At 42.6% G+C, this 22,068-nt stretch overlaps 1 protein-coding gene across 7 annotated transcripts in view; it reads left to right on the top strand.

Annotated features, from left to right (window-relative positions):
* Window positions 1–22,068, top strand: part of Tmtc1 (transmembrane and tetratricopeptide repeat containing 1) — a 212,341-nt gene that overhangs the window by 118,725 nt on the left and 71,548 nt on the right. For all 7 annotated transcript variants that reach the window (XR_001785149.2, NM_001347518.1, NM_198967.5 and 4 more), the window contains 2 exons: window positions 740–929; window positions 19,927–20,048. Coding sequence is in view for 6 of the 7 variants with exons in the window: in NM_001347518.1 (NP_001334447.1) it covers window positions 740–929; window positions 19,927–20,048 (312 nt within the window). In the remaining variant the exon portion in view is untranslated. The remainder of the gene's footprint in view (window positions 1–739; window positions 930–19,926; window positions 20,049–22,068) is intronic.

The raw sequence follows: 22,068 nt of genomic DNA, 5'->3' as shown, positions 1-22,068 counted from the left end.
GCCTTGTGGCAGTTGTTTGCCTCCTAGTGCAGAGCGTTGGGTGGATCTGTTCTGTGCTGAGAGCCCTGAAGTTCTCAAGGACATTGAATATTGCTTAATGACTATGCAGGCTAAGTGAATTTAGGTAAACTCACTTTCCTCTAATTGCAAAGAAGATGTTTGAGTGGAATGCCGTCTATTTCATCTTAAAGCCTTGTCCTAGGCAGAAAGTGAGGATGAGAACCCACACACTACCTTCCTCCCATGATGTTCTCTACCCTAACAACTGTGAATAAGAGATTTGATCTTTCTGCCACAAATATTTTACTTTCTGAAATAGTTAGGTCTGGATCAATCTGCTATCAAATGAATGAGATGTTTTAAAATGTATTACAGGTTCTGGACAATAGCAAGATGAGACAGTCTAAGAGACAGGGTCTCCTACAAGCAAGAGTGTGTTTACCATTTACTGTCGTCAGGAATTCCTTCATTGCATTTCCTCCAGGTTCCATATTTACTTGTGTGATAAATTTAGATATCTTCTATAGGAACTATGTCTTATATGCTTTCTGTTGAAGTCAGCTCCCATCATGGTGGTTAGAAGCCTTGAGATAAGTTCCTAGGAGATCAGTTTAATGGCTGATTTGACATCTTTCCCTGCCTTCCTCTACCAGAAACAACCAACTGAGCAGATATAATTGTAGTAAGCAAGTGTTTATAAAATGTGAGAAGTTGTATTTCAAAACTGTTCTCTTTGTAGGTTCCTTACCTATTCCTACCTCCTGGCCTTCAATGTATGGCTTCTGCTGGCACCCATCACTCTGTGCTACGACTGGCAAGTGGGAAGTATCCCTCTGGTGGAGACCATATGGGATGTGAGGAACCTTGCTACCATCCTTCTGGCAGTGGTGATGGCCTTACTGAGCCTGCACTGTGTGGCAGCCTTCAAGGTAATCTCTAAGAGTGAATAGATTCTCATATTTGAAGACATCTGGATCTGTTATTGCTGCCCCTTTTCTTAATCAGGGTCTGGGTCAAAATCACATGCATCTCACTCAGAAAACTTTGCAAATTAAAGGTTTCTAATAGGTAATATACATTTAAGTCTTTAGCAGGGCTAATAGACCATGCCAACCTTAATTTTACAATGTCTTTATTTAAAAGATTTACTCTTACGTGTCTTTATGTGGCTGTGCTATGTGTGTATAGGTGCATTTATGTGTCTCTATTTGGGTATGCCATGAGTGTTTAAGTGTCTGTGGTGGCCAGAAAAAGGTGGCAGATCCAGTGGAGCTGGAGTTACAGGTGTTTGTGACCTGGCCCACTGGGTGCTGAAAACCTAACTCTACTCTGCCAGGCTAGCCACTGAGCCACCTCTCCAGCTCTATATAGTATTTTGATAATGTCTAGATACTTTGTAAAAGTAAAAGTTCCCTCCTGGTGTGATTGGCTGATACTTGAAGGAATGTATTTTATACAATGTCATAATAAATGAAATCTTAATAAATAATACATTTGCAAATGTTTAAGATATGATTGAAATTTCATATTCACTTAATTATATTAGATGGTTTCTTCTCCAATCAGAAAAATATAAAATTGAACAGAATTGTTAAATTAAATCATTTGAAAAAGTGATCACAGGTAGAAGAAACTAGAAAATGTTGATTGAGTAATTGCCACCACACTGATGAAACACCTCTCACCTGGGGTGTCCTCACCTTCCTGGCTGGAAATAGTTGACTGGATGTTGGAGTAAAGCGAAAGCAGCTACAGTTTTTGTTTGTTCAGTGTTTGAGATGGACTCATGCAGCTCAGGCTGCCTGTGGATTCCATTTGTGTCTAGGATGACCTTGAGCCTCTGATCCTCCTGCTTCCATATCCCAAACTCTGGGATTACAGGCAAATGTGGTTATGCCTGCCTAGCAGCCAGAACTTACGGGGGAGATTTTGTAAGTGAGAAAGCTGGACACAGCTTCCCAAAAGCCTCTCTGTGAATTCATGGTGACTGCTAAGCCATTATATGTGTACATGAAACTCTTTGGAATCTGAGACTTGTTTGGGGCAAGTCTGAATGAATTCTCATGCAAACAGGTTCAGCAATGAAGGGCAGATATAGTGAGAGTTGGCTTTGTATAATTTTTGTTCAAATCATTGGCTACCACAGAACCAGCCAGGCACAGGAGAGACACCCAAAAATCCACACAGAAACCAAAAGCAAAACAAAGAAACAATAACAACAATTTTAAAGTTCTGACCAAAGATCTTAGCACTCTAAAAAAAAAAAAATGCAGGGCTGGGAAATAACTTAGTTGTTATAGTACCTTCCAAGAATGCATGAAGACACAAGCTTGGTTTCTGTGTGGTAGATATATCTATCTCAGTCTCCTGATGGTTTCCTCAAAATCAGAACAAATCACAAGCTCAAGTTCTGAGGCCTGGAAAACAAGCCTAGTCCTCAGGTCTGTAGGGCGGTGACACTGGAGCAGTGGGGGTTGGGGGTAGCTGCAATGTGGCCTCACTGGAGCCCTGCAGTGGGAAGGTAGCCACTGCACTTCCTCACTTGAAGAGGTGGCTCCATTTATTCCTGGGACTTCCTTTAGCATTGGTTCCTCACCTTACTTTGCTTCTTGCTAGCCCACATCACAATCGTCATTTCTCTACTCCCCAAGTAGTAGACACCTGGTGTGCAGAGATTCCCACCTAACACCTCTAAGCAAGACCCCCCCACACACACACACAGATTCCTTCTCTCTCTCTCTCTCTCTCTCTCTCAACCTCTCTCTCTCTCTCTCAAAACGATGAGGCAATGCCAGAGTAAGAGCCACTGTCGGAAAGTGGTTATCTGTGGATGGACATTCCAACCTTGTTGAGAACAGGATTAAGAACAGCCAAATGGACACATCACCCCACAGACAGACAGACCAAAGAAGGAACACCTTGCTGTAGCTTTTCCCTGTTTTAAGATATTGAAGTTTTGCTGACCATGTGATCTGTCACAACTTTATCTTTGAAGCATAAATTAGCCAACCCTGTGGTACAAAATTGTTCTACCTTAGACCCATGCAGTTGAACCTGACGTAATTGCTGGAAATTAGTTTGCATTTTGTTCATTCTTGTGACACATAGATCACTGTGTTTTAATGTGTCTTTACCTGATGAAATACACCTCATGTTTTAATACAGCGAGTAGTAAAATAAGCTGGAGGATGGAGGTTGCAGTCATCTGTGGACTCTGTCCATGCTGCTTTCTCTTTCACTTCGGCTGACTTGTTCCCATTCTCTGCACACAGCACTTTCCCACACATTTCCTCATTTCATGGAAGTTCACCTCATGGGATAATAGGGACCCAGTCTTTCTAGCCAATGATCACCCTCTGGGTAGTATGCTTTGTGTCCCTTGGTAGTTGAGGCTCCACACCGTGCTGCCAAAGTCCCATGTATGCGATCAGCTCCAAAGTGGGCTTAGCCAGGGCAGCTTTCCAGCCCCATTTCTGCCTGCTCCTCCCCTGCTACCTTGTTACCTGTGGCCACACTTGAACCAACGTTTTCTTTTCTTTTTTTTTTTTTTTCCTTTTTTTTAAATTAGGTATTTTCTTCATTTACATTTCCAGTGCTATCCCAAAAGTCCCCCATGCCCTCCCCCCCATTGCCCCCCCTACTCCCACTTCTTGGCCCTGGCGTTCCCCTGTACTTAGGCATATAAAGTTTGCAAGTCCAATTGGCCTCTCTTTCCACTGATGGCCGACTAGGCCATCTTCTGCTACATATGCAGCTAGAGACACGAGCTCTGGGGGTACTGGTTAGTTCATATAGTTGTTCCACCTATAGGGTCGGAGACCCCTTTAGCTCCTTGAGTGCTTTCTCTAGCTCCTCCATTGGGGGCCCTGTGATTCATCCAATAGCTGACTGTAAGCATCCACTTCTGTGTTTGCTAGGCCCCAGCATAGCCTCACAAGAGACAGCTATATCAGGGTCCTTTCAGCAAAATCTTGCTAGTATATGCAATGGTGTCAGCGTTTGGAAGCTGATTATGGGATGGATCCCCAGGTATGGCAGTCTCTAGATGGTCCATTCTTTCGTCTCAGCTCCAAACTTTGTCTCTGTAACTCCTTCCATGGGTGTTTTGTTCCCAATTCTAAGGAGGGGCAAAGTGTCCACACTTTGGTCTTCGTTCTTCTTCAGTTTCATGTGTTTTACAAATTGTATCTTATATCTTGGGTATTCTAAGTTTCTGGGCTAATATCCACTTATCAGTGAGTACATATTGTGTGAGTTCTTTTGTGATTGGGTTACCTCACTCAGGATGATGCCCTCCAGGTCAAACCATTTGCCTAGGAATTTCATAAATTCATTCTTTTTAATAGCTGAGTAGTACTCCATTGTATAAATGTACCACATTTTTTGTATCCATTCCTCTGTTGAGGGGCATCTGGGTTCTTTCCAGCTTCTGGCTATTATAAATAAGGCTGCTATGAACATAGTGGAGCATGTGTCCATCTTACCAGATGGAACATCTTCTGATTATATGCCTAGGAGAGGTATTGTGGGATTCTCCGGTAGTACTATGTCCAATTTTCTGAGGAACTGCCAGACTGATTTCCAGAGTGCTTGTACAAGCTTGCAATCCCACCAACAATGGAGGAGTGTTCCTCTTTCTCCACATCCTTCCCAGCATCTGCTGTCACCTGAATTTTTGATCTTAGCCATTCTGACTGGTGTGAGGTGGAATCTCAGGGTTGTTTTGATTTGCATTTCCCTGATGATTAAGGATGCTGAACATTTTTTCAGGTGCTTCTCAGCCTTTCAGTATTCCTCAGGTGAGAATTCTTTGTTTAGCTCTGAGCCCCATTTTTAATGGGGTTATTTGATTTTCTGGAGTCCACCTTCTTGAGTTCTTTATATATATTGGATATTAGTCCCCTATCTAATTTAGGATGGGTAAAGATCCTTTCCCAATCTGTTGGTGGCCTTTTTGTCTTATTGACGGTGTCTTTTGCCTTACAGAAGCTTTGCAATTTTATGAGGTCCCATTTGTCAATTCTTGATCTTACAGCACAAGCCATTGCTGTTCTATTCAGGAGTTTTTCCCCTGTGCCCATATCTTCGAGGCTTTCCCCCAGTTTCTCCTCTATAAGTTTCACTGTCTCTGGTTTTATGTGGAGTTCCTTGATCCACTTAGATATGACCTTAGTACAAGGAGATAGGAATGGATCAATTCACATTCTTGTACATGATAACCGCCAGTTGTGCCACCACCATTTGTTGAAAATGCTGTCTTTTTTCTACTGGATGGTTTTAGCTCCCTTGTCAAAGATCAAGTGAACATAGGTGTGTGGGTTCATTTCTGGGTCTTCAATTTTATTCCATTGGTTTACTTGTCTGTCACTATACCAGTACCATGCAGTTTTTATCACAATTGCTCTGTAGTACAGCTTTAGGTCAGGAATGGTGATTCCACCAGAGGTTCTTTTATCCTTGTGAAGAGTTTTTGCTATCCTAGGTTTTTTGTTATTCCAGATGAATTTGCAGGTTGTCCTTCCTAATTCATTGAAGAATTGAGTTGGAATTTTGATGGGAATTGCATTGAATCTGTAGATTGCTTTTGGCAAGATAGCCATTTTTACAATATTGATCCTGCCAATCCATGAGCATGGGAGATCTTTCCATCTTCTGAGATCTTCTTTAATTTCTTTCTTCAGAGACTTGAAGTTCTTATCATACACATCTTTCACTTCCTTAGTTAGAGTCACGCCAAGGTATTTTATATTATTTGTGGCTATTGTGAAGGGTGTTGTTTCCCTAATTTCTTTCTCAGCCTGTTTATTCTTTGTGTAGAGAAAGGCCATTGACTTGTTTGAGTTAATTTTATATCCAGCTACTTCATTGAAGCTGTTTATCAGGTTTGGGAGTTCTCTGGTAGAATTTTTAGGGTCACTTATATATGCTATCATATCATCTGCAAAAAGTGATATTTTGACTTCTTCTTTTCCAATTTGTATCCCCTTGATCTCCTTTTGTTGTTGAATTGCTCTGGCTAGGACTTCAAGTACAATGTTGAATAGGTAGGGAGAAAGTGGGCAGCCTTGTCTAGTCTCTGATTTTAGTGGGATTGCTTCCAGCTTCTCACCATTTACTTTGATGATGGCTACTGGTTTGCTCTAGATTGCTTTTATCATGTTTAGGTATGGGCCTTGAATTCCTGATCTTTCCAAGACTTTTATCATGAATGGGTGTTGGATTTTGTCAAATGCTTTCTCAGCATCTAATGAGATGATCATGCGGTTTTTGTCTTTGAGTTTGTTTATATAATGGATTAAGTTGATGAGCCACTGTTTTCTACCTCAGTACCTGACTTCCATGTTTACCCTTGATCAGTACTACAGAACTAGAATTTTGTTTACAACATTCTCCTAAAATGAGTTTGAAAGTAAACTTACTCTTTCCCCTAGTACAGTGTGAGAAGAGACTTGTCAGAGGAGAGCTACCCCAAGTCCTAGGAGGAGGGAGGCTAGGGTTCATGATCAGCTTTGCTTCTGGTCACCTGTGTCTGTTCCCCTTTAACACCCTATCTGCACCTCTCTGTGAGACAAGACTAGAGCACGCCATGCCTTCTGACACAGCACAGTAGTTCTTATAGAGGAGCACTGAACACATACTGTTTGCAGAGTCTGGTTGTTGTCATAGTCTCCATCATCCTGAAACTGTCACAGCTCAACTTCTGAAATACAGAAGTGCTCCTGTGTACAGATAGCAGCATTAAAACAAAGAAAGACACTGACTGCTTCTTTTGTCTCTGTAGATCAAGACCCACAATCACTCTAACAGTCAGAATGTATATAATTGTTATTTATGAACGTCAACCCTCTCCCTCACCTTTCAAAAGCTGTCTTCATTCCCAGTAACAGAAAACATATTTAAGTTCTTGAAGTATCCAAAAAGTTTCTTTGGGCCCACAGTCTGGATATACAGTCCATCATGGCCCAGCTGTGGTAGTGAGGGTGAGGCTACCTCATCACATCTGGATAGGTCAGAAAGCAAAAATGGGACAGGAAGATTAGCAAAGGCCTTTTATTCAGCAAACCACTTCCTCCAGCTGGACTCTGCCTTCCAGAATAACACTACCAGCTGTGTTCAAATACTTTAAGATGCTTGTGACACTCCCCATTCAAATCATATAACAAACACCACCACAGGAATGTGCAGAGTCTATGTGTTCAGATGCCATAGAAGGGCAGGGGTGAACTCACTAGTTTAACTGTATGTGAGAAGTTGCAGTAAAGTAAATGCCAACATGGTGTGGTTAAAGGAAAGGTGTGTGTGTGTGTGTGTGTGTGTGTGTGTGTGTGTGTGTGTGTAAGATAGAAAGTATCCAGAGGCATCTGGAAGAGCCCAGAGCAGAGAGAAATGAAAGCAGACTGGACATGGCCAGGACTATATTCAAGAGGGGGAATGGAGGATATCATAGTGCAGAAAGAGAGAGGGCGGGGGATGAAAGGAGAGAGAGAGAGAGAGAAGAGAGAGAGAGAGAGAGAGAGAGAGAGAGAGAGAGATTCAACATAGTGTGAATAGGGAGATAGCCAGAGAGAAAGAGACAGTAAGTGAGAACACAGTGAGAATGGTGAGTATAGCCAGGGATGGCGTTATAAAAAGAGCAGAGCAGACTCTGAGGTGAGACAGGCAAGGATGCTCTTGTGGACTTTGAAAAGAAGTGTGTGACAAGTATGTGTGTGTAGGGACTGAGGGACCCTGGAGGCCGGCAGGGGCTTTGGCATGCAGCCACATGTACATGTCAGTGGAGCCATGTGTCACCTCTGCCAGAGGGAAGGGAAATGATTCCTTTTGATAAGTAGGAGTTGACTTCACAAGTTTCTAAAGAATGCTGGCTTTATCTAACCACCAGAAATCCTCCTATAGTCCAGTTTGAGCTCATTTTTAGATGTATGCACAGCCTGAGAGACCTAACATTAACCAGTTATCCCTGGTAGCTGTAGCTGAAGTTAATGAAGAGCTGGAAGAGAGCGGCTAGCATCACTGGACTCACCAATCACATTCATGGTCTTTAAACTTGAAAGATACTATGTCTTTAAAAGTACTTGAAAATTTATTGTAAGTTGATTTTTCTCTTAAAAAAAGCAATTCATTTTAAGGGCACTGAGACGGAGTTCAGGGCCCATGTACAGATCTTCATCCCCAGTCCTCTTGATGTTGTTGCTACTGAGTCTGTCCTATTCCTCTGTGGTGAACAGTGGAACAGGAAGCATTAGAAGTGCATCTTTTTATTCAGCGGCTATCTGAAGACCAGAGGCCAATAGCCAAGCCTTCCCACAGCTCTCCTGTGTTAGGGGTGATGGCTACGTCACCTGTGAAGCTCCTTGCCCCTCCTTCATCTGCGGTCAAAACTACAAATCATATTTCCAGTGTCCTGCTTGTTCTTAAAGCTCTCTGCTCTGCTTTTGATTTGAGCCCACAGGAGTTTTTCCACATCCTTAAATAATTTTCTTTATTCTTTGCCTTCATGGGGCAATCGCATTGGCACAAATCACACTATTTAATAAGCAAACAACCTACCTACTGCTCTGATGTTTATGTCTCAGTTTGAAGACTCACCAAATGTCTGAGTAGAAGAATTAGAGTGCTGTGTATTGCTAAGAGAAGTGTTCGTGCATCACTAACAGCTTTATTTCCTTTTCTTGGTTTGTATGCTCTGATTGTCAGTGAAATTTAGTGTCCACAATGCAGGCTTTGATTTAGTTTTGAAAGGTAATCTTCACTTGTATATGCATGTGTATATGTATATGTACAGGTGTGTACACATACACAGGACAGATTGAGTATTTTCCTCAGTCACCCCCCTCCCCCCCACCATATTTATTTTTTTGAGGCAAATCTCTCACTGAGTCTGGAACTCACTGGTCAGATTACCTGAGTAGCCAGCAGACCCCATTCCACTCCTCTCTACCTACCAGCCTTGGGGTTAAGAGCACTCATTGCTGTGCCCGGCTTTAGATGTGGGTGTTGGGGATCAAACTCAAGTCCTCTTGCAAACACAGAAAGACTCTAAGGACTAAGAAATCTCCCTAATCCCTTAATCTTTTTAACACCTGATATTCCTCAATTTAATGAATCACCACTCTAAGGAACAAACCTGTTACCCTGTAGCTGTATGGTACTTATGATAACTTGAAACTTGAAAGGGTAAAGCTTTTTTTTTCTCCTCAAGCCATTCAGTCCTTTCTGTTTCCATCAGAACATGTTTTATTTAAAGGAGCGCACATTTTTTCATCTTGTTCTCAGCCACAAAACATGTAATTATGAATTGCAGAGATGAAAGTAGCAGAAACGTCCTGCTGTCTGAGCCAAGATTCTTGATGTTTCCCTTCTGTGTCCACTCTTGCCCAACTAAGGACACTTTTCCCCACCCTCCATGTCATTACCTGGTCCAAGGCATAATCCTGTACTGCCTAGATTATTGCCCTGCCCTGACTGACCTCCTCCATTCTACCTTGTTGGTCCAGCCTGTTCTCAGTTCAGAATTTTGTTTTTCATTCTGTAGAGCCTGCCATCCCCCCATCTTTTTCCCTCTCCCCTTCCAACCCCCCCCCATGTGTGTGTGTGTATGTATGTGTGTTGGTTACAGTGAGCCTGTGATTGTGGAGTCATGATGTGCCCAGGTTACTACAAAACCATCTGTTAAATATAAGTCCAGGGAGGCAGTGTCATCTGTAATATCAGATTCACTTTTTGTGAACAACTGTTTCCAAAGTGACAGTATACCCAGAATAATAAAAACTTTCACCTGCTTCACTGTTGTTTTAAGAACACAGATCTGACAGAGTCCCCAGTGCCTTGCTCAGTGATTACTACTGAAGGCACCTTTCCTGGAAACATCTTTTCTTATTTTAGAGACATGATTTCATGAAGCCCAGGCTATCCTCAAGCTAGAGTGTCTTTGAATTTAGCCCTGTACATGCTAGGATTGCACACAAGTTACCAGGCCTGGGTCATGGAAGATTCTGATAGGAGAGCTGAAGGGCAGAGGAAGGAATCCCTGGAGTTTCAAAAACCAGTATGTTCCTGCAAATAAGTGATTGCATTTGGGCAGAATCTTGTAGAAGACATGCTTTTGTGTCTGTATTCTATCTGGCTCTGATTGCCAGAGGCCTCTTTTGCAAAATGACCTGGCAAGTTCAACTGGCTATGAACTTGTAATCCTTGAGTCTGGCATTTGGTATTGAACAACGATTAATTGGGAAGAACATTTACTAATGTTGCCTTCCTTGGCACTGCCCTGGAAATCGTTTCAGGCACCACAGGCTGTTTGGATTTGAGTGACTAACCAGTAAACTTGAATTTTCATAGATTTTGGCTCTCATCATATCAGCGGCCTAGCTTGAGAATAATTAACCACCACTTGCTAAGGAAACGCATTACCATTTGTTTTTCTATCTAGAATGTTTTTCTCCTAGTACCTTACAAGCATTCTCCGAGAAAACATGACTCCCACATGGGAGCTCTGGGTCATTTTTGTTTTCTAATGTCAGACCTTGCCTCTTACAGCGGCTCTCACTAAACATCCATATTACAGATTCAGATTGTTCTGTTTGGTGGAAACAGGCCCTTTGATGGGTGCCTCTTCCTTGCTTTGAAACAAGAAAGTTGGAGTGTACATGTCTGAACTTGGAAAATTACAGGTGTTGGAAAGCACTTTAAACCCTAAAGCCTTGTTTTCCATCCTTTGCCCATGTCATTAGTCCAGTAAATCTAAGCTGTGGTAAGTAAGCTGTTTGAATCCACAGTGAAAGGTGAGGGAAGACTGCCAGGCCAGTAATTTGTGAAAAGAGCCCATTAACTGCCTCTGTGAGAATGAAATTATCCATCAGGCTTTTATTATCACATACCTCAGAAGCAGAAAAACAGGGCATGTCCCCTGAATTGCAACACTTTGTAGTAGAGAAGACATTTGGATTCTGGGTGAAGACACTGGCTGGACACAGAAACCAAATCTACCTTATGAGAACTCTCTAGAACTTCAGTTCCTTGCCTGAATCTTAGTGTCCTTTTTCCTTAGTACTTAGGAAAGAGGATTCCCACCCAGTCTTGTCATCCATGTACCTGAAGTAAGCCAGACCCATCTCTGCAGTTTATTTGATAAAGCAGGTGAGTTAGTGCTAAGAGATGCTCTTGAAAGGTAGTTAAGTCTTCACTAGGAGAATGCAGTCACGTGCCCCTTATGTCTCCTTCTCCTATTAATCCTAGGATACAAAATAAGTAAGTAGTCATCCTCTGAGACAGCTTCTTGTGGGTAGATTGTGAGACAAGAACAGCTCCTTGTCGCTTTCTTAGCAGAAAGATGTTTATGACATCTTACATTGGAAGGCTTTGGTGGGGGGTGAGGGTGCGGGTGAGCTGGTTTCTGCTTATTAGACGTTCCTGCAGACACAATTGGTAGGAAAACATTTCTGCCAGCTTCGTACATCCATAGGACAAATGCACTTAGAAATCCTCACCTGGTTCCTGCTCAGCAGAGGCCATGCAGTCACCAGCCACTGTGTTAAAGTCATTCTTGTTCCTCAGTGAGTCCTACAGAGGGAAGGATGATTAGCTGTTCTTCCCTTCCCTCCCTTCCTGAGGTACTCCTGAGAAACTAAGTTTGTTGACCTTGGATCTGGAATGTTCTCCTAAGACCATGGTCCCCGGCCTGAGGGACAAAGACATGGTCTCTGGCCTGATGTGCTGATGGGACCTGGCTGAGCTCTTAGGTCATAGGTCAGATCATTGGGGTGCCTGCTGGGACTTTGACTACATTTGCTCTTCTTTGCTTTTGGTCACTATGACAGGGTTAGTTCTCAAAGCAACAGGCTTAGCCCTTGTGGTGATGATCTTAGTCCCTGAAGTGATAGGTTTAGTCCTTGAGGTGATGGGCTTAGTACTTAGAGTGATGAGCTTAGTCCTTGAGGTGATAGGCTTAGTATTTGGAGTGATGAGCTTAGTCCTTGAGGTGATAGGCTTAGTACTTGGAGTGATGAGCTTAGTCCTTGAGGTGATAGGCCTTAGTACTTGGAGTGATGGGCTTAGTCCTTGAGGTGGTGGTCTATAGGATCAAATGCAGTAATGTAACTAATGATGGACTGAAACTTTCAGAACTGAGGAAAACAAACTTTATTTTTCCAATTGATAACCACCGGTGTTTTGTTACAGTAGCAGATAGTTGACTAACACAGTAGCATTCCAATGTCCTGGTCATTACCATCCTGCCAACCAAGCCTATTGTTAAGTCTAGGCTTCTGAGAAACAGGCTCTTTCTTCCCACCCCCGTCACACACAAGGCAAGAGTAATCTGTCCACGTTTGTTCTCTAGCTTCACATAGGTACCTGTGACTCAACCTCTGAAGCCCAGGTGTCTGATGAGGTCCTACTGTACTCCCCCAAGTTCATCTTTATTTCTGAGTCCTTTCTATCTGAGATTCATCTGACTGAGTAAACCCTGATTATAAATCACATTACATTCCTAGAAGAGCCATGCTCTCTGCAGTTTATAAATCATTGAATATTGAAGAGATAAGTTTAGAAGAAGAATAAGATTAAACTTCAGAAGGCTGTTGTCCCTTGGCTTGCTCTGCATCTCTGTGGTCACTAAAATTAATTTAATTATTTTACTTGCTTTACAAAGAAAAATTCTATCATAGCATTTGATTTGTCATGGCAAAAGTAATCATTATCTTTCCCACAGTCCTTTTTAGATGTAATACTGACTTTTTTATTCAATTACCAAAGTCAGTGAAATCTGCCTTAAAAAATGTGTGTGTGTGTGTGTGTGTGTGTGTGTGTGTGTGTGTAGGTCAGTGAGAGGACAGCTTGTGGGGTCAGGCTTGGTGGAGGCATCTTTACTCATTGAGCCATCTCACTGGCCCAGCATATTATAGCTGCAGGCAGTGAGCATGTGTGTGTTAAGTGTCTGGCCTCAGAGGCTGAGCTTCAGGAGAGTGATGGACCATCTCGGACTATTCCTTGATTCTCTCAAAGCAGATCCTGTAACAGGGCACATGTGCGGTATGGACCTTAGGATTGTGTTTATCTGACGCCCTCTGTGAGACACCCTAAGAGATGGAATTTTCTACACTGTGCAGCACCTTATCTGGCATCCTCCACACTGACGCATCGACCTGCGGTTGTGGTTGATGGTTTTTCCCTGACATTTCTTCCTACTCTTGACTTAGGCTGTAGCAGGAGGACAGGCTTTGTAGTTAGTCAGACTTCAGGTGTTTTGTTTTGTTTTAAGAAAGAGTGCCTTGGGCTGGAGAGATGGTTTGGTGGTAAGTGCTTATTTTACAGAGGATTGTGAAGGCCTGAATGTGGATCCCCAGATTCCACACAGAAGTACTGGTAGCCCTCATGCTGGGAAGCAGAGCCAGGGAGAATCTGTTGGCTCATTGGCCAGCTGGCAGAACCCAAGCAGTGAGCTTTAGGTTCCTGAAGGACACTCTCAAAAACAAGGTGAACTGTAGAGGAAGACACCAATGTGGACCTCTGCCCTCTACACATACCCTCACTAGTCATCACACACATATACAACACAGGGAGAGGGAGGCATGAGTTTTACTATTATACTGGCTGGTTTTGTGTGTCAATTTGACAGAAGCTTAGAGTCATCAGAGAGGAAGGAGCCCCAGTTGAAGAAATGCCTCCATGAGATCCAGCTGTAAGGAATTTTCTCAATTAGTAATCAAGGGGGGAGGGTTCAGCCCATTATGGGTGGTGCCATCTTTGGACTGGTTGTCCTGGGTTCTATAAGGAGGCACACTGAGCAAGCCAGGGAAGCAACCCAGTAAGCAGCCCCCCTCCATGGCCTCTGCATCAGCTCCTGCCTCCAGGCTCCTGTCCTGATTTCCTCCAACAATGGATTATGATCTGGAAGTGTAAGCTAAATCAACCCTTTCCTCCCAAACTTTCTTTTGGCCATGATGTTTTATTGCAGCAGTAGAAACCTGAATAAGACAACTATGTAGCACAGGTTGGACCTCAATTCTCCTGTCTAAACTTGCCAAGTCCTGGGATGGCATGTGTGTACCACTATGTCTGGCTTTCAGCCCTTAGTTGAAACTTTACTTCCTAAGTGGATTGACAGAGAAGTGTCAAAAGCCACAGCCTGAAGTTAAATGACAACCTTGTGAGTGTGTTCCTGCCACCCTTCTGTCCTCCGCCAGTGCAGCTTAGCAGGTGGCTTCTGATGGCCTGAGGTATGACACATTCTGTGGCTCAGAGAGGGCCTTCCTTATACATGGAGTAGACCCTCAAAAGATAATTCATCTTGCTACTTCCTTCCATCTCTAACTTAGCCCTTTGTAAAACAAAAATATGTAGCTTTCTACTATTTGCTTTCATGTTTGCTCAAAACCAAAGCTGGTGATGAAGAGCCCTCTCAGACTTCCGTGTGTCTGACTAAATTACTGGAATATTTTCACACTAATTATATAAAGATTTACTTACTAGCATTTTCTACTTTTCTGACTTCCCTTAACTCTTTCTGAATGTTTACTTAGCTTAGAGTAAATGTGTGTTTTTGTACTTATTATCCTATAGCTTGCCTTTGCCTTAATTTAAAAAAAAACATTTAATAACACATTTAAACAAAAATTTGACGTTACATTTCCAAGTAAAGTTTTAAATTAGCTTATGCTCAGAGTAAGAGAGTCTGAGCACTTTAGCATTCCACCTCATTTAACCCTGTCTTGTAGTTGCATAATTGCACACTTGAATGAGATAAGAAGTAGAATCTCAGGAACCAGTGTTGGCAAGAAAGTTCAGACTGTTAATTAAATACAAATAAAAAACAAAGCTTTGTTAGGGAAAAAAAAAAAAAACCAACCAAGGTTCAAAATCAAAGACTAGAAATCCAAAATGTCGGTTTTGAATGCTGTGATTAAACAGCTCTATTCATTATAGGAGATCTGGCAGTGCCTCTTGTCCAAGAGTCCAGGCTGGGAAAAAGCTGTGTTTAAATTGGCTGAGAGAAGGCACTCTCCTTTTGTCTCAGAGGGGGTTTAATCTCTCCATTCGTTTCCCCCTTTAAATTTTTACTCTGTGAGCATTTACAAAGATACATCAACACTCCAGAAAATCAGGAAATTATACCACCGGTCTAAGCCAGGTGGAGGGCAGGGCAGCCAGCTGGTGTTGCTGAAGCTACTCTGCCACAGTGAGTTCGTCCCACTAACAACAGGCTAGGAGAAGAAATGCTGTCCAACCTGAGGTCTGGTATGCTCTTGTCCTAGGAGACTATACTTGACCCTGCTTAGAGATCTGTCAGGGGCCCTGGCTGAGTGTGTAGAATGAGTGAGACAGCTGTAACCAGCCCCCAGGAATCAGCTTTGAAGTTTGTGTTTGTGTGCATGCACACACAAGTACATGTGGAGACCAAAGGACAGTTTTGACTGCCATTCTTCTGGCATCACCCACCTTGTTTTTTGAGACATCAAATAGTTCATCAAATAGGCCAGGTGGGTTGTCTAGTGAACCACAGGGATCCACCCATTCCCACTTCTTCATTGAGACTACAGGACGTGCTACCAAATCTGGCTTTTTACATGGTTGTTAGGGATCCACCTCAGATCCTCACGCTTACAATTTACCAACTAAGCTATCTCCCCAGACCCCTTGTTTACTGTTTTTATACAATACTATGCATTTTTATAGCTTCACTTATCTTAAAAATAAGGGATTTACCAAAGGGCCGAAGCCTTAACAGGAAAGCAGTAATCAATACATATGAAGACAGGAACATGTCTGGTGTCCTGGAGCCAGCACCATCAGCTCACCTGTGCCAGACTGGTCTCTCTGTTTCCCTGAGCATGGCCACTGACTCTGATGAGGTTCTCCTTTGACTGTATCATAATAGCATGGATGGAGTGAGCACAAAGCTCTCATTTGTATGTCTTCCTCATAAAGCTTAAAGGGTCCACTTCTGGAGGTCATGCTAATGACTACATCAAATCTAATCACTTTGCAAGGCCCCATCTCTGAATGCCATTATCAGATTAAGCTTTCATACTCTTAGATAATTTTAACATGAGCCTTGGGATTAAACTCCTACATGACTTTGTAAGAATGATCAGTATTCAAAACCTAACAGAGATTCTAGGCAGAAACTGTGCCGTGGACAGGTAAGTCAGTCATTGCCAGAGAGAGGCAGAATCTGGAACAGCTGCTAGGATAAGAATGAAAGCAGTCATCTAGTACTTGACAGGTAGTAGCATCACTGGGGGTGGATTCAGGGTCCTTAGTGCAGAGCACATGGAATCTCTGCCCCAAACAGTCATGTTGTTCTACTCTCCTTTACCCAGCATGGTCTGTTGCAGTCTGGAAAGGGTCTTGGTTTCTGAAGAGGAGTTCTGAGGGTAAGACCAGTTTCTCAGTCACCTGGCACAGTCCCTTATCTCCATCGTCAATAGCACTGTTAAACATAACAATGTGTGTTATTTCAAACGAACCATAGAGTTAGATCTACTAAAGTGGAGAATCAGAGATTGTTTTCTTATGGATTTTAGCTTTCAGAGGCTGAAAGTGAAAATCAGCTGTCTATACAAACTAAAACTGGATGAAAAGATTACTTCAAGGTAGTAGGGACTTGGGGTTAATGAGGAATCAGGAATACAGGAGACACTCTGGGGATTAACTTCAGTGTTTGCTAGTGAGAACCCCCTGAATGGTGGCACAGGATTCTGGGGAGGGTCCTTGAGCTGAAATGGCCTCAGTCACCTTAGACTGTTACCTGAATTATAAGGATGGTGCCCTGGTTAACTGTCAACTAGTCAGAACTGGAACTACCTGGCAAGAGAATCCCAATTAAGGAATTTTGTAGGTCAGATTGGCGCCTGTGGGCATGTTTATAGGGAGTTGTCTAGATTATTAATTGAAAGGGAGACCCAGCTCACTGCAGGTGTCCCCATTCCCTAGGCAAGTGGTCCTAAACTGCATAGGAAAACTGAACATAAGCTTATCTTCCAGCCAGCAAGCCTCTCCAAGGTTCCTGTCTCACTTCTTTGGCTGTGAACGGAGTTCCTTGGTTAGAGGTAATGGTCTGTAGAGTAGCAGTCTGGTCTGCCTTCAAATTCCTGCCTTGACTTCCCCCAGTGATGGACCATGATTTGAACGTGTAAGCCCAACAAACCCTTTCTTCCTCTAGTTTGCTTTTGAACAGAGTGTTTTTATCACAGCAATAGAGAGGAAACAAACACAGACAGCTTGAGGCTTATAGCACAATCAACTGGCTTCTCATTTTTTATTCTCTTTTTCATTTTTATTTGTCAAGTTTAGGAAAGCCTAGAAGTATGTATATATGGATATGTATGTGATATATACACACATAACATTTTTCTGCATCTGCCTGATTTGAAAGTTACTAAAATAACCTTTATCCTTTTTCTTCTATGGAGTTAGATTACTTCAGGTCATTACTAACAGAAAGAAATCATTTGAGGGAAACTGTTCAAATTATATAGAATCTCTCAGGGAGGTTTTATTACTCTGTATATAGTAGTTAATAAGACAAAGATTTTAATAAAATCCTGGTGACAAATCTTTTACTTTGCATACTTAGAGCATGTTGCAGTTTCTGGTAGGGAATTTTATTTATATTTGTGATATTGTCCTTTTCTTTTCTAGGTATTAAAAATAATATACTACTTTAAATGTTTATGAGAATCATTAAAGATGCAGTATGTGATATGGAAAGTTCTACTCGGTTTCCTTTGATTTTTATCAGCGTGTGTTAATTATATATAATAATGGGTTTCATTATACCATTTCATACATTATATATTTTTAACACAATTGCCCCTCTGTTATTTTTCTTGTTCCCCTCCCTCTTGACTGATCTTCCCATCTTGTACTCTTCTGCTTTCATGTTTTTATTTAAATTACTTCATTAGGGTTTCTTACAGGATACTGAGTGAGGGGTTATGTACAGGAGTACAGACTGCTTACCTGTGACTACACCACTATGGGAATGCTCTTTCTCCCCTAGAAACCCTTAGTCGCCTGTAGACCTGGTTACCATCTTGAACTTTTTGTTTGTTTTTGGAACACAGTCTCACTGTACGGCCCAGGGTAGCCTGGGACTGGCTACCTCCTTTTCCCTCTGCCTTCTGAGTCCTGGGACTCAGTACCACTAAGTGCAACAGCATCGTATATACTCAGCTGTTTTTTAACTACAATTCTTCAAGCACATCTGCTGCATATATCACATGAAAACATGATTCCATCTACAGTGTCCATTACAATATCTAAATATAGAAGCATCCACTTTTTCTTCTTTTTAAAACAATTTTTAAATTTAAATACATTTTGATCATATTCTTCCCCACCCTCAAATTTGTCAGATCCTCTCCTCCTCACTGCCCATCCAACTTTAAGTTCTTTCTTATAAAACAAACCCAAAACACACTACAACAAAACTCCCCAAATCTACAAAATAGACACAACATCACACAAAAAGAAATAATACAAAAAACACCAAACTGTAACCAAATAAAAGTACACGAAAAATTGGTCTGACCATTATTTGTTAGTTAGTACTCCTAAACAAGAGCTCTGCCCTGGAGCAGTTGATATACCCAGTGTCATTTGCATTGGAGAACATTGCTTTTCCTAGCAGGTATAGATGACATTTCCATTGTTTACCCTAGTAGCTAGGCTTACACTCGTTCTTTTTTTCTTTTTTAATATAACCAAGTATAATAAGATACAACAAAAACTATCACATTAAAGTCAGACAAGACAGACCAACAGATGGAAAAGAGCCCAAGAGAGGACACAAGAGTCAGAGGACAGCTTGTTCACATGCTCAGGAATCCTTTACAAACACTTAACTGGAAGCCAGAGGTAAGCACAGAGGACCTGGTGCCATCTCGTGTTGGCCCTGTGCATCCTGCCCCAGTCTCTGTGAGCTCATAAGAGCTTTGCTCACTTAGAGAGCCTTGTTTTCTTGTTCTCTTGGTGTCTCTCATGATTCCTGGCTCCTACATTCTGTCCACCTCCTCTTCTACAGAGGGCTCCCTGAGCTCTGAGGGAGGGTTTTTGGTTTTTTTGTTTTGGTCTGGGTTTGTTTGCTTGTTTTGTTCTTGTTTTGTTGTTGTTGTTAATAGCTTCATTGGAAAATAATTTTAAAATATTTTAATTACACAAAGAATAAGAAACATTACAAATACTATGAGAAGATCCTTTAACAATTTACTGAGTTTTCATAGTGTTGGTTTTTAGTTTAAATAATTGCAGCTACTCCTGGTAACCCATGTCTAGAGGAAGCTAAGGGAAGACTGGATGTCAAAGCCAGCCAGGGATGCATGCAGAGAGAGAGAGAGAGAAAGAGAGAGAGAGAGAGAGAGAGAGAGAGAGAGAGAGAGAGAGAGAGAGAGAGAGAGAGAGAGATCTTTTCTCAAACGAAGAAACAAAACAACCAGCTCAAAAAAAATGTGCTTTAGTTTGAGAGGTACCAAAAAACTTATAATTCAGCTGCCCCCTCCCCCTGGGGCACCCTCAATTTTGTCATTAGAAGAACATTTCTTGTATGCAAAGCTTGGCTCCTGCTAGTGACTCTTTTGGCCTCTTCTTTAAGAGAGGTTACCACTGTATCTCAGTGCCTGGCTCTGCCTAACTGCTCTGCCTCTGTATAGTCCTGAGGCTATGGGGGGAGGAGTGGGGATAGGCTGAGCAGCACTTTCTCAGGCAGTGGTCAGTGATCACTACCAACTCTGCCCATTTCATGTCTCTGGTGACAGATGTGTATTGGGCAAGCTAGCATCTCTAGGCAGGTCTTCCTGTGGTCAGTTTAGTTCTCTGATGTGTCCATTTGGTCATCACCAAGAACCTGAGGGTCAGATGGTGACTTGCCATCTGAGGCACAGTTGAATAGAGATACATGTGTTCTTTCCCTATTGTGTGTTTCAGAGGCTGGAGCACAAGGAAGTATTGGCCGGCTTGCTGTTCCTCGTGTTCCCGTTCATTCCAGCCAGCAACCTATTCTTCAGGGTGGGCTTTGTGGTGGCCGAGAGAGTCCTGTACATGCCTAGGTAATTACCCTGACTGGTTGCCCAAGCCACAAGAGCTCCAGAGAAACAGTCCAGTCCTGTGTAAGACAGTGGTGTCTGACTGGGCCTTGGTGTCATTCCCTCAACCAGGGAAAGGCGTGTGGGAGTAGGTCTGCAATGCCCTGGAGCTCTGAGAGGCTCACCTGTGGGGAAGGGTGGGTTAGACCCTGCTTGCTTGTGTGCTATAGCTCACAGGCTGAGAGGTGAAAGCCTCATAGTTGAACAGGAATCATGACTTCCTATATTCAGGATATGAGCAGCAGTGGCTTCCCATACTGTCAGCCATTGTCCTAATGTGTTTTATAATTATAGCTGTAATATTTAAACACTTGATGAATTGCCCGATATTACTGTTTAGTATCCCTCTTTATTTCCCCCTTTTAATTTACAAAGCAGGAATTACTCTTTAAAAAATTATCTTTGGGGAAAATGATTTTAAAATAACAAAGGATGTTTAGCTGTGGCTCACATGCTGCTTAGTGTTGCAATATTGACCTTTGTTTTAGCGTGTGTGTCATCTTATTCAGTGTCAGTGCCCCAAGGCTACTCTTCCAGATGCATGGAACATCGCTGAATCAGGAGACAGTGTTGATCTGACATTTACTAGTCATGTGACCTTGAACAGTATGAAGCACTTATTCTCATTTTTAAAAGGGAGGACTTCGTGGTGTGCACTTAGAGTCCCAGCACTTGGGAAGTGTGGCAGGAAAATCATGAGTTCAAGGTCACCTTTGACTAAGAGTCAGTCCAGGGACATCTTTGTAAGACAGAACATAAACACTACCTATTCTAAGAGCTAAGCCGACCTTAGCAGTTTCAGAGTACCCCTTTGCTCTAGGTGGTCTGATTCAGGTGAAAATAAAACTGCATTATAAAGAAAATGTCAGTATTTCCTAGAGCAAGAGCCTCCCTCTGGGAACCAGCCTGGATTTACTTAGGTCAAACTCAGTCAAGAGTCGAACATCATCCAGAAGGTGACTGTTCTTCCCTCTTGGAGGTCCTGCTTGGTACCTCAAAGCACATCACTGGAGAATACTCCTTCCTGCCAGTGACTGTGGTTGTACACTGCGTCTAATGCTACTTATATTAATTCAGACCCCCCAAAATTACATGGGAATCCACACGTCCCAAATGTAAGATGCTGAGGGTCCCTGTCCCCAGTTAGCTTTGATTGGTAAATAAAGTTGCCGGTGGCTAGTGGCTGGCCAGGGTGACAAAGGTGGGACTTTGAGGATTCCCTGGCAAGGAATGCAGGACAGAGGAAGAAGAGCCACCATGCCATCGAAGCAGAAAGATCAGACCTGAGAAGTGCAGGACAGAGAGGTAAGAGTTGAGAATCACGACCCAGGGTGGCTGCAGGCCAGAGTGGCCAAAATGGAATGTAAGTTTTAGTAAGTAATAATTCAGGAATATCGGAGGAGTGAGTGTATTAGCCATGAGTTGCCCTGCCATTCAGCTGCTTAGGGCATACTAAATATAAGGTGTGTGTGTGTGTGTGTGTGTGTGTGTGTGTGTGTGTGTGTGTCTTTCATTCCAGAATCCACAACATTGGGTCTGTAGCCACCGGACAAGTAGAGTCGAGTCTACAGAGTATTGTCCATGTTACCACTATGTGTAACATGGCTACAGACCCTGCAGAGAGAGATAGTCTTAGCAGAGGCCAAAGCCTTTTGATCAGAGGTCGACTTGACTTCCTACTCTGGAGCCATGGTCCTGGGGTGGCTAGAAGGTCAGGTGACTCAAGCCCCCGCTTAAGTTCTTAGTCATAACCACATGTGAGTTGAAGTGATGAGGATGAAAGGCATAAACAGTCATGTGGGTTAGTGCAGGAACCCAGAAAAAAGTAGCATCTTTCATGTCCCTGACCAGAGACTGGACATGGCCATGCTTCTGCCCTGGCCAGAGGCAAGAAATGCCAGAAGGGGCCCTGGCTTCTTGCTAAATGACTTGGAGGTATGAGATTGCAGACTCACACTAGAAGGGTCTAGTGAGCAGCTTTGAT

The sequence above is a fragment of the Mus musculus genome, chromosome 6, assembly GCF_000001635.26.
Source record: "Mus musculus strain C57BL/6J chromosome 6, GRCm38.p6 C57BL/6J".
In the NCBI taxonomy this organism is placed as follows: Eukaryota; Metazoa; Chordata; class Mammalia; order Rodentia; family Muridae; genus Mus; species Mus musculus.
This window is presented reverse-complemented; position numbering and strand designations above follow the sequence as displayed.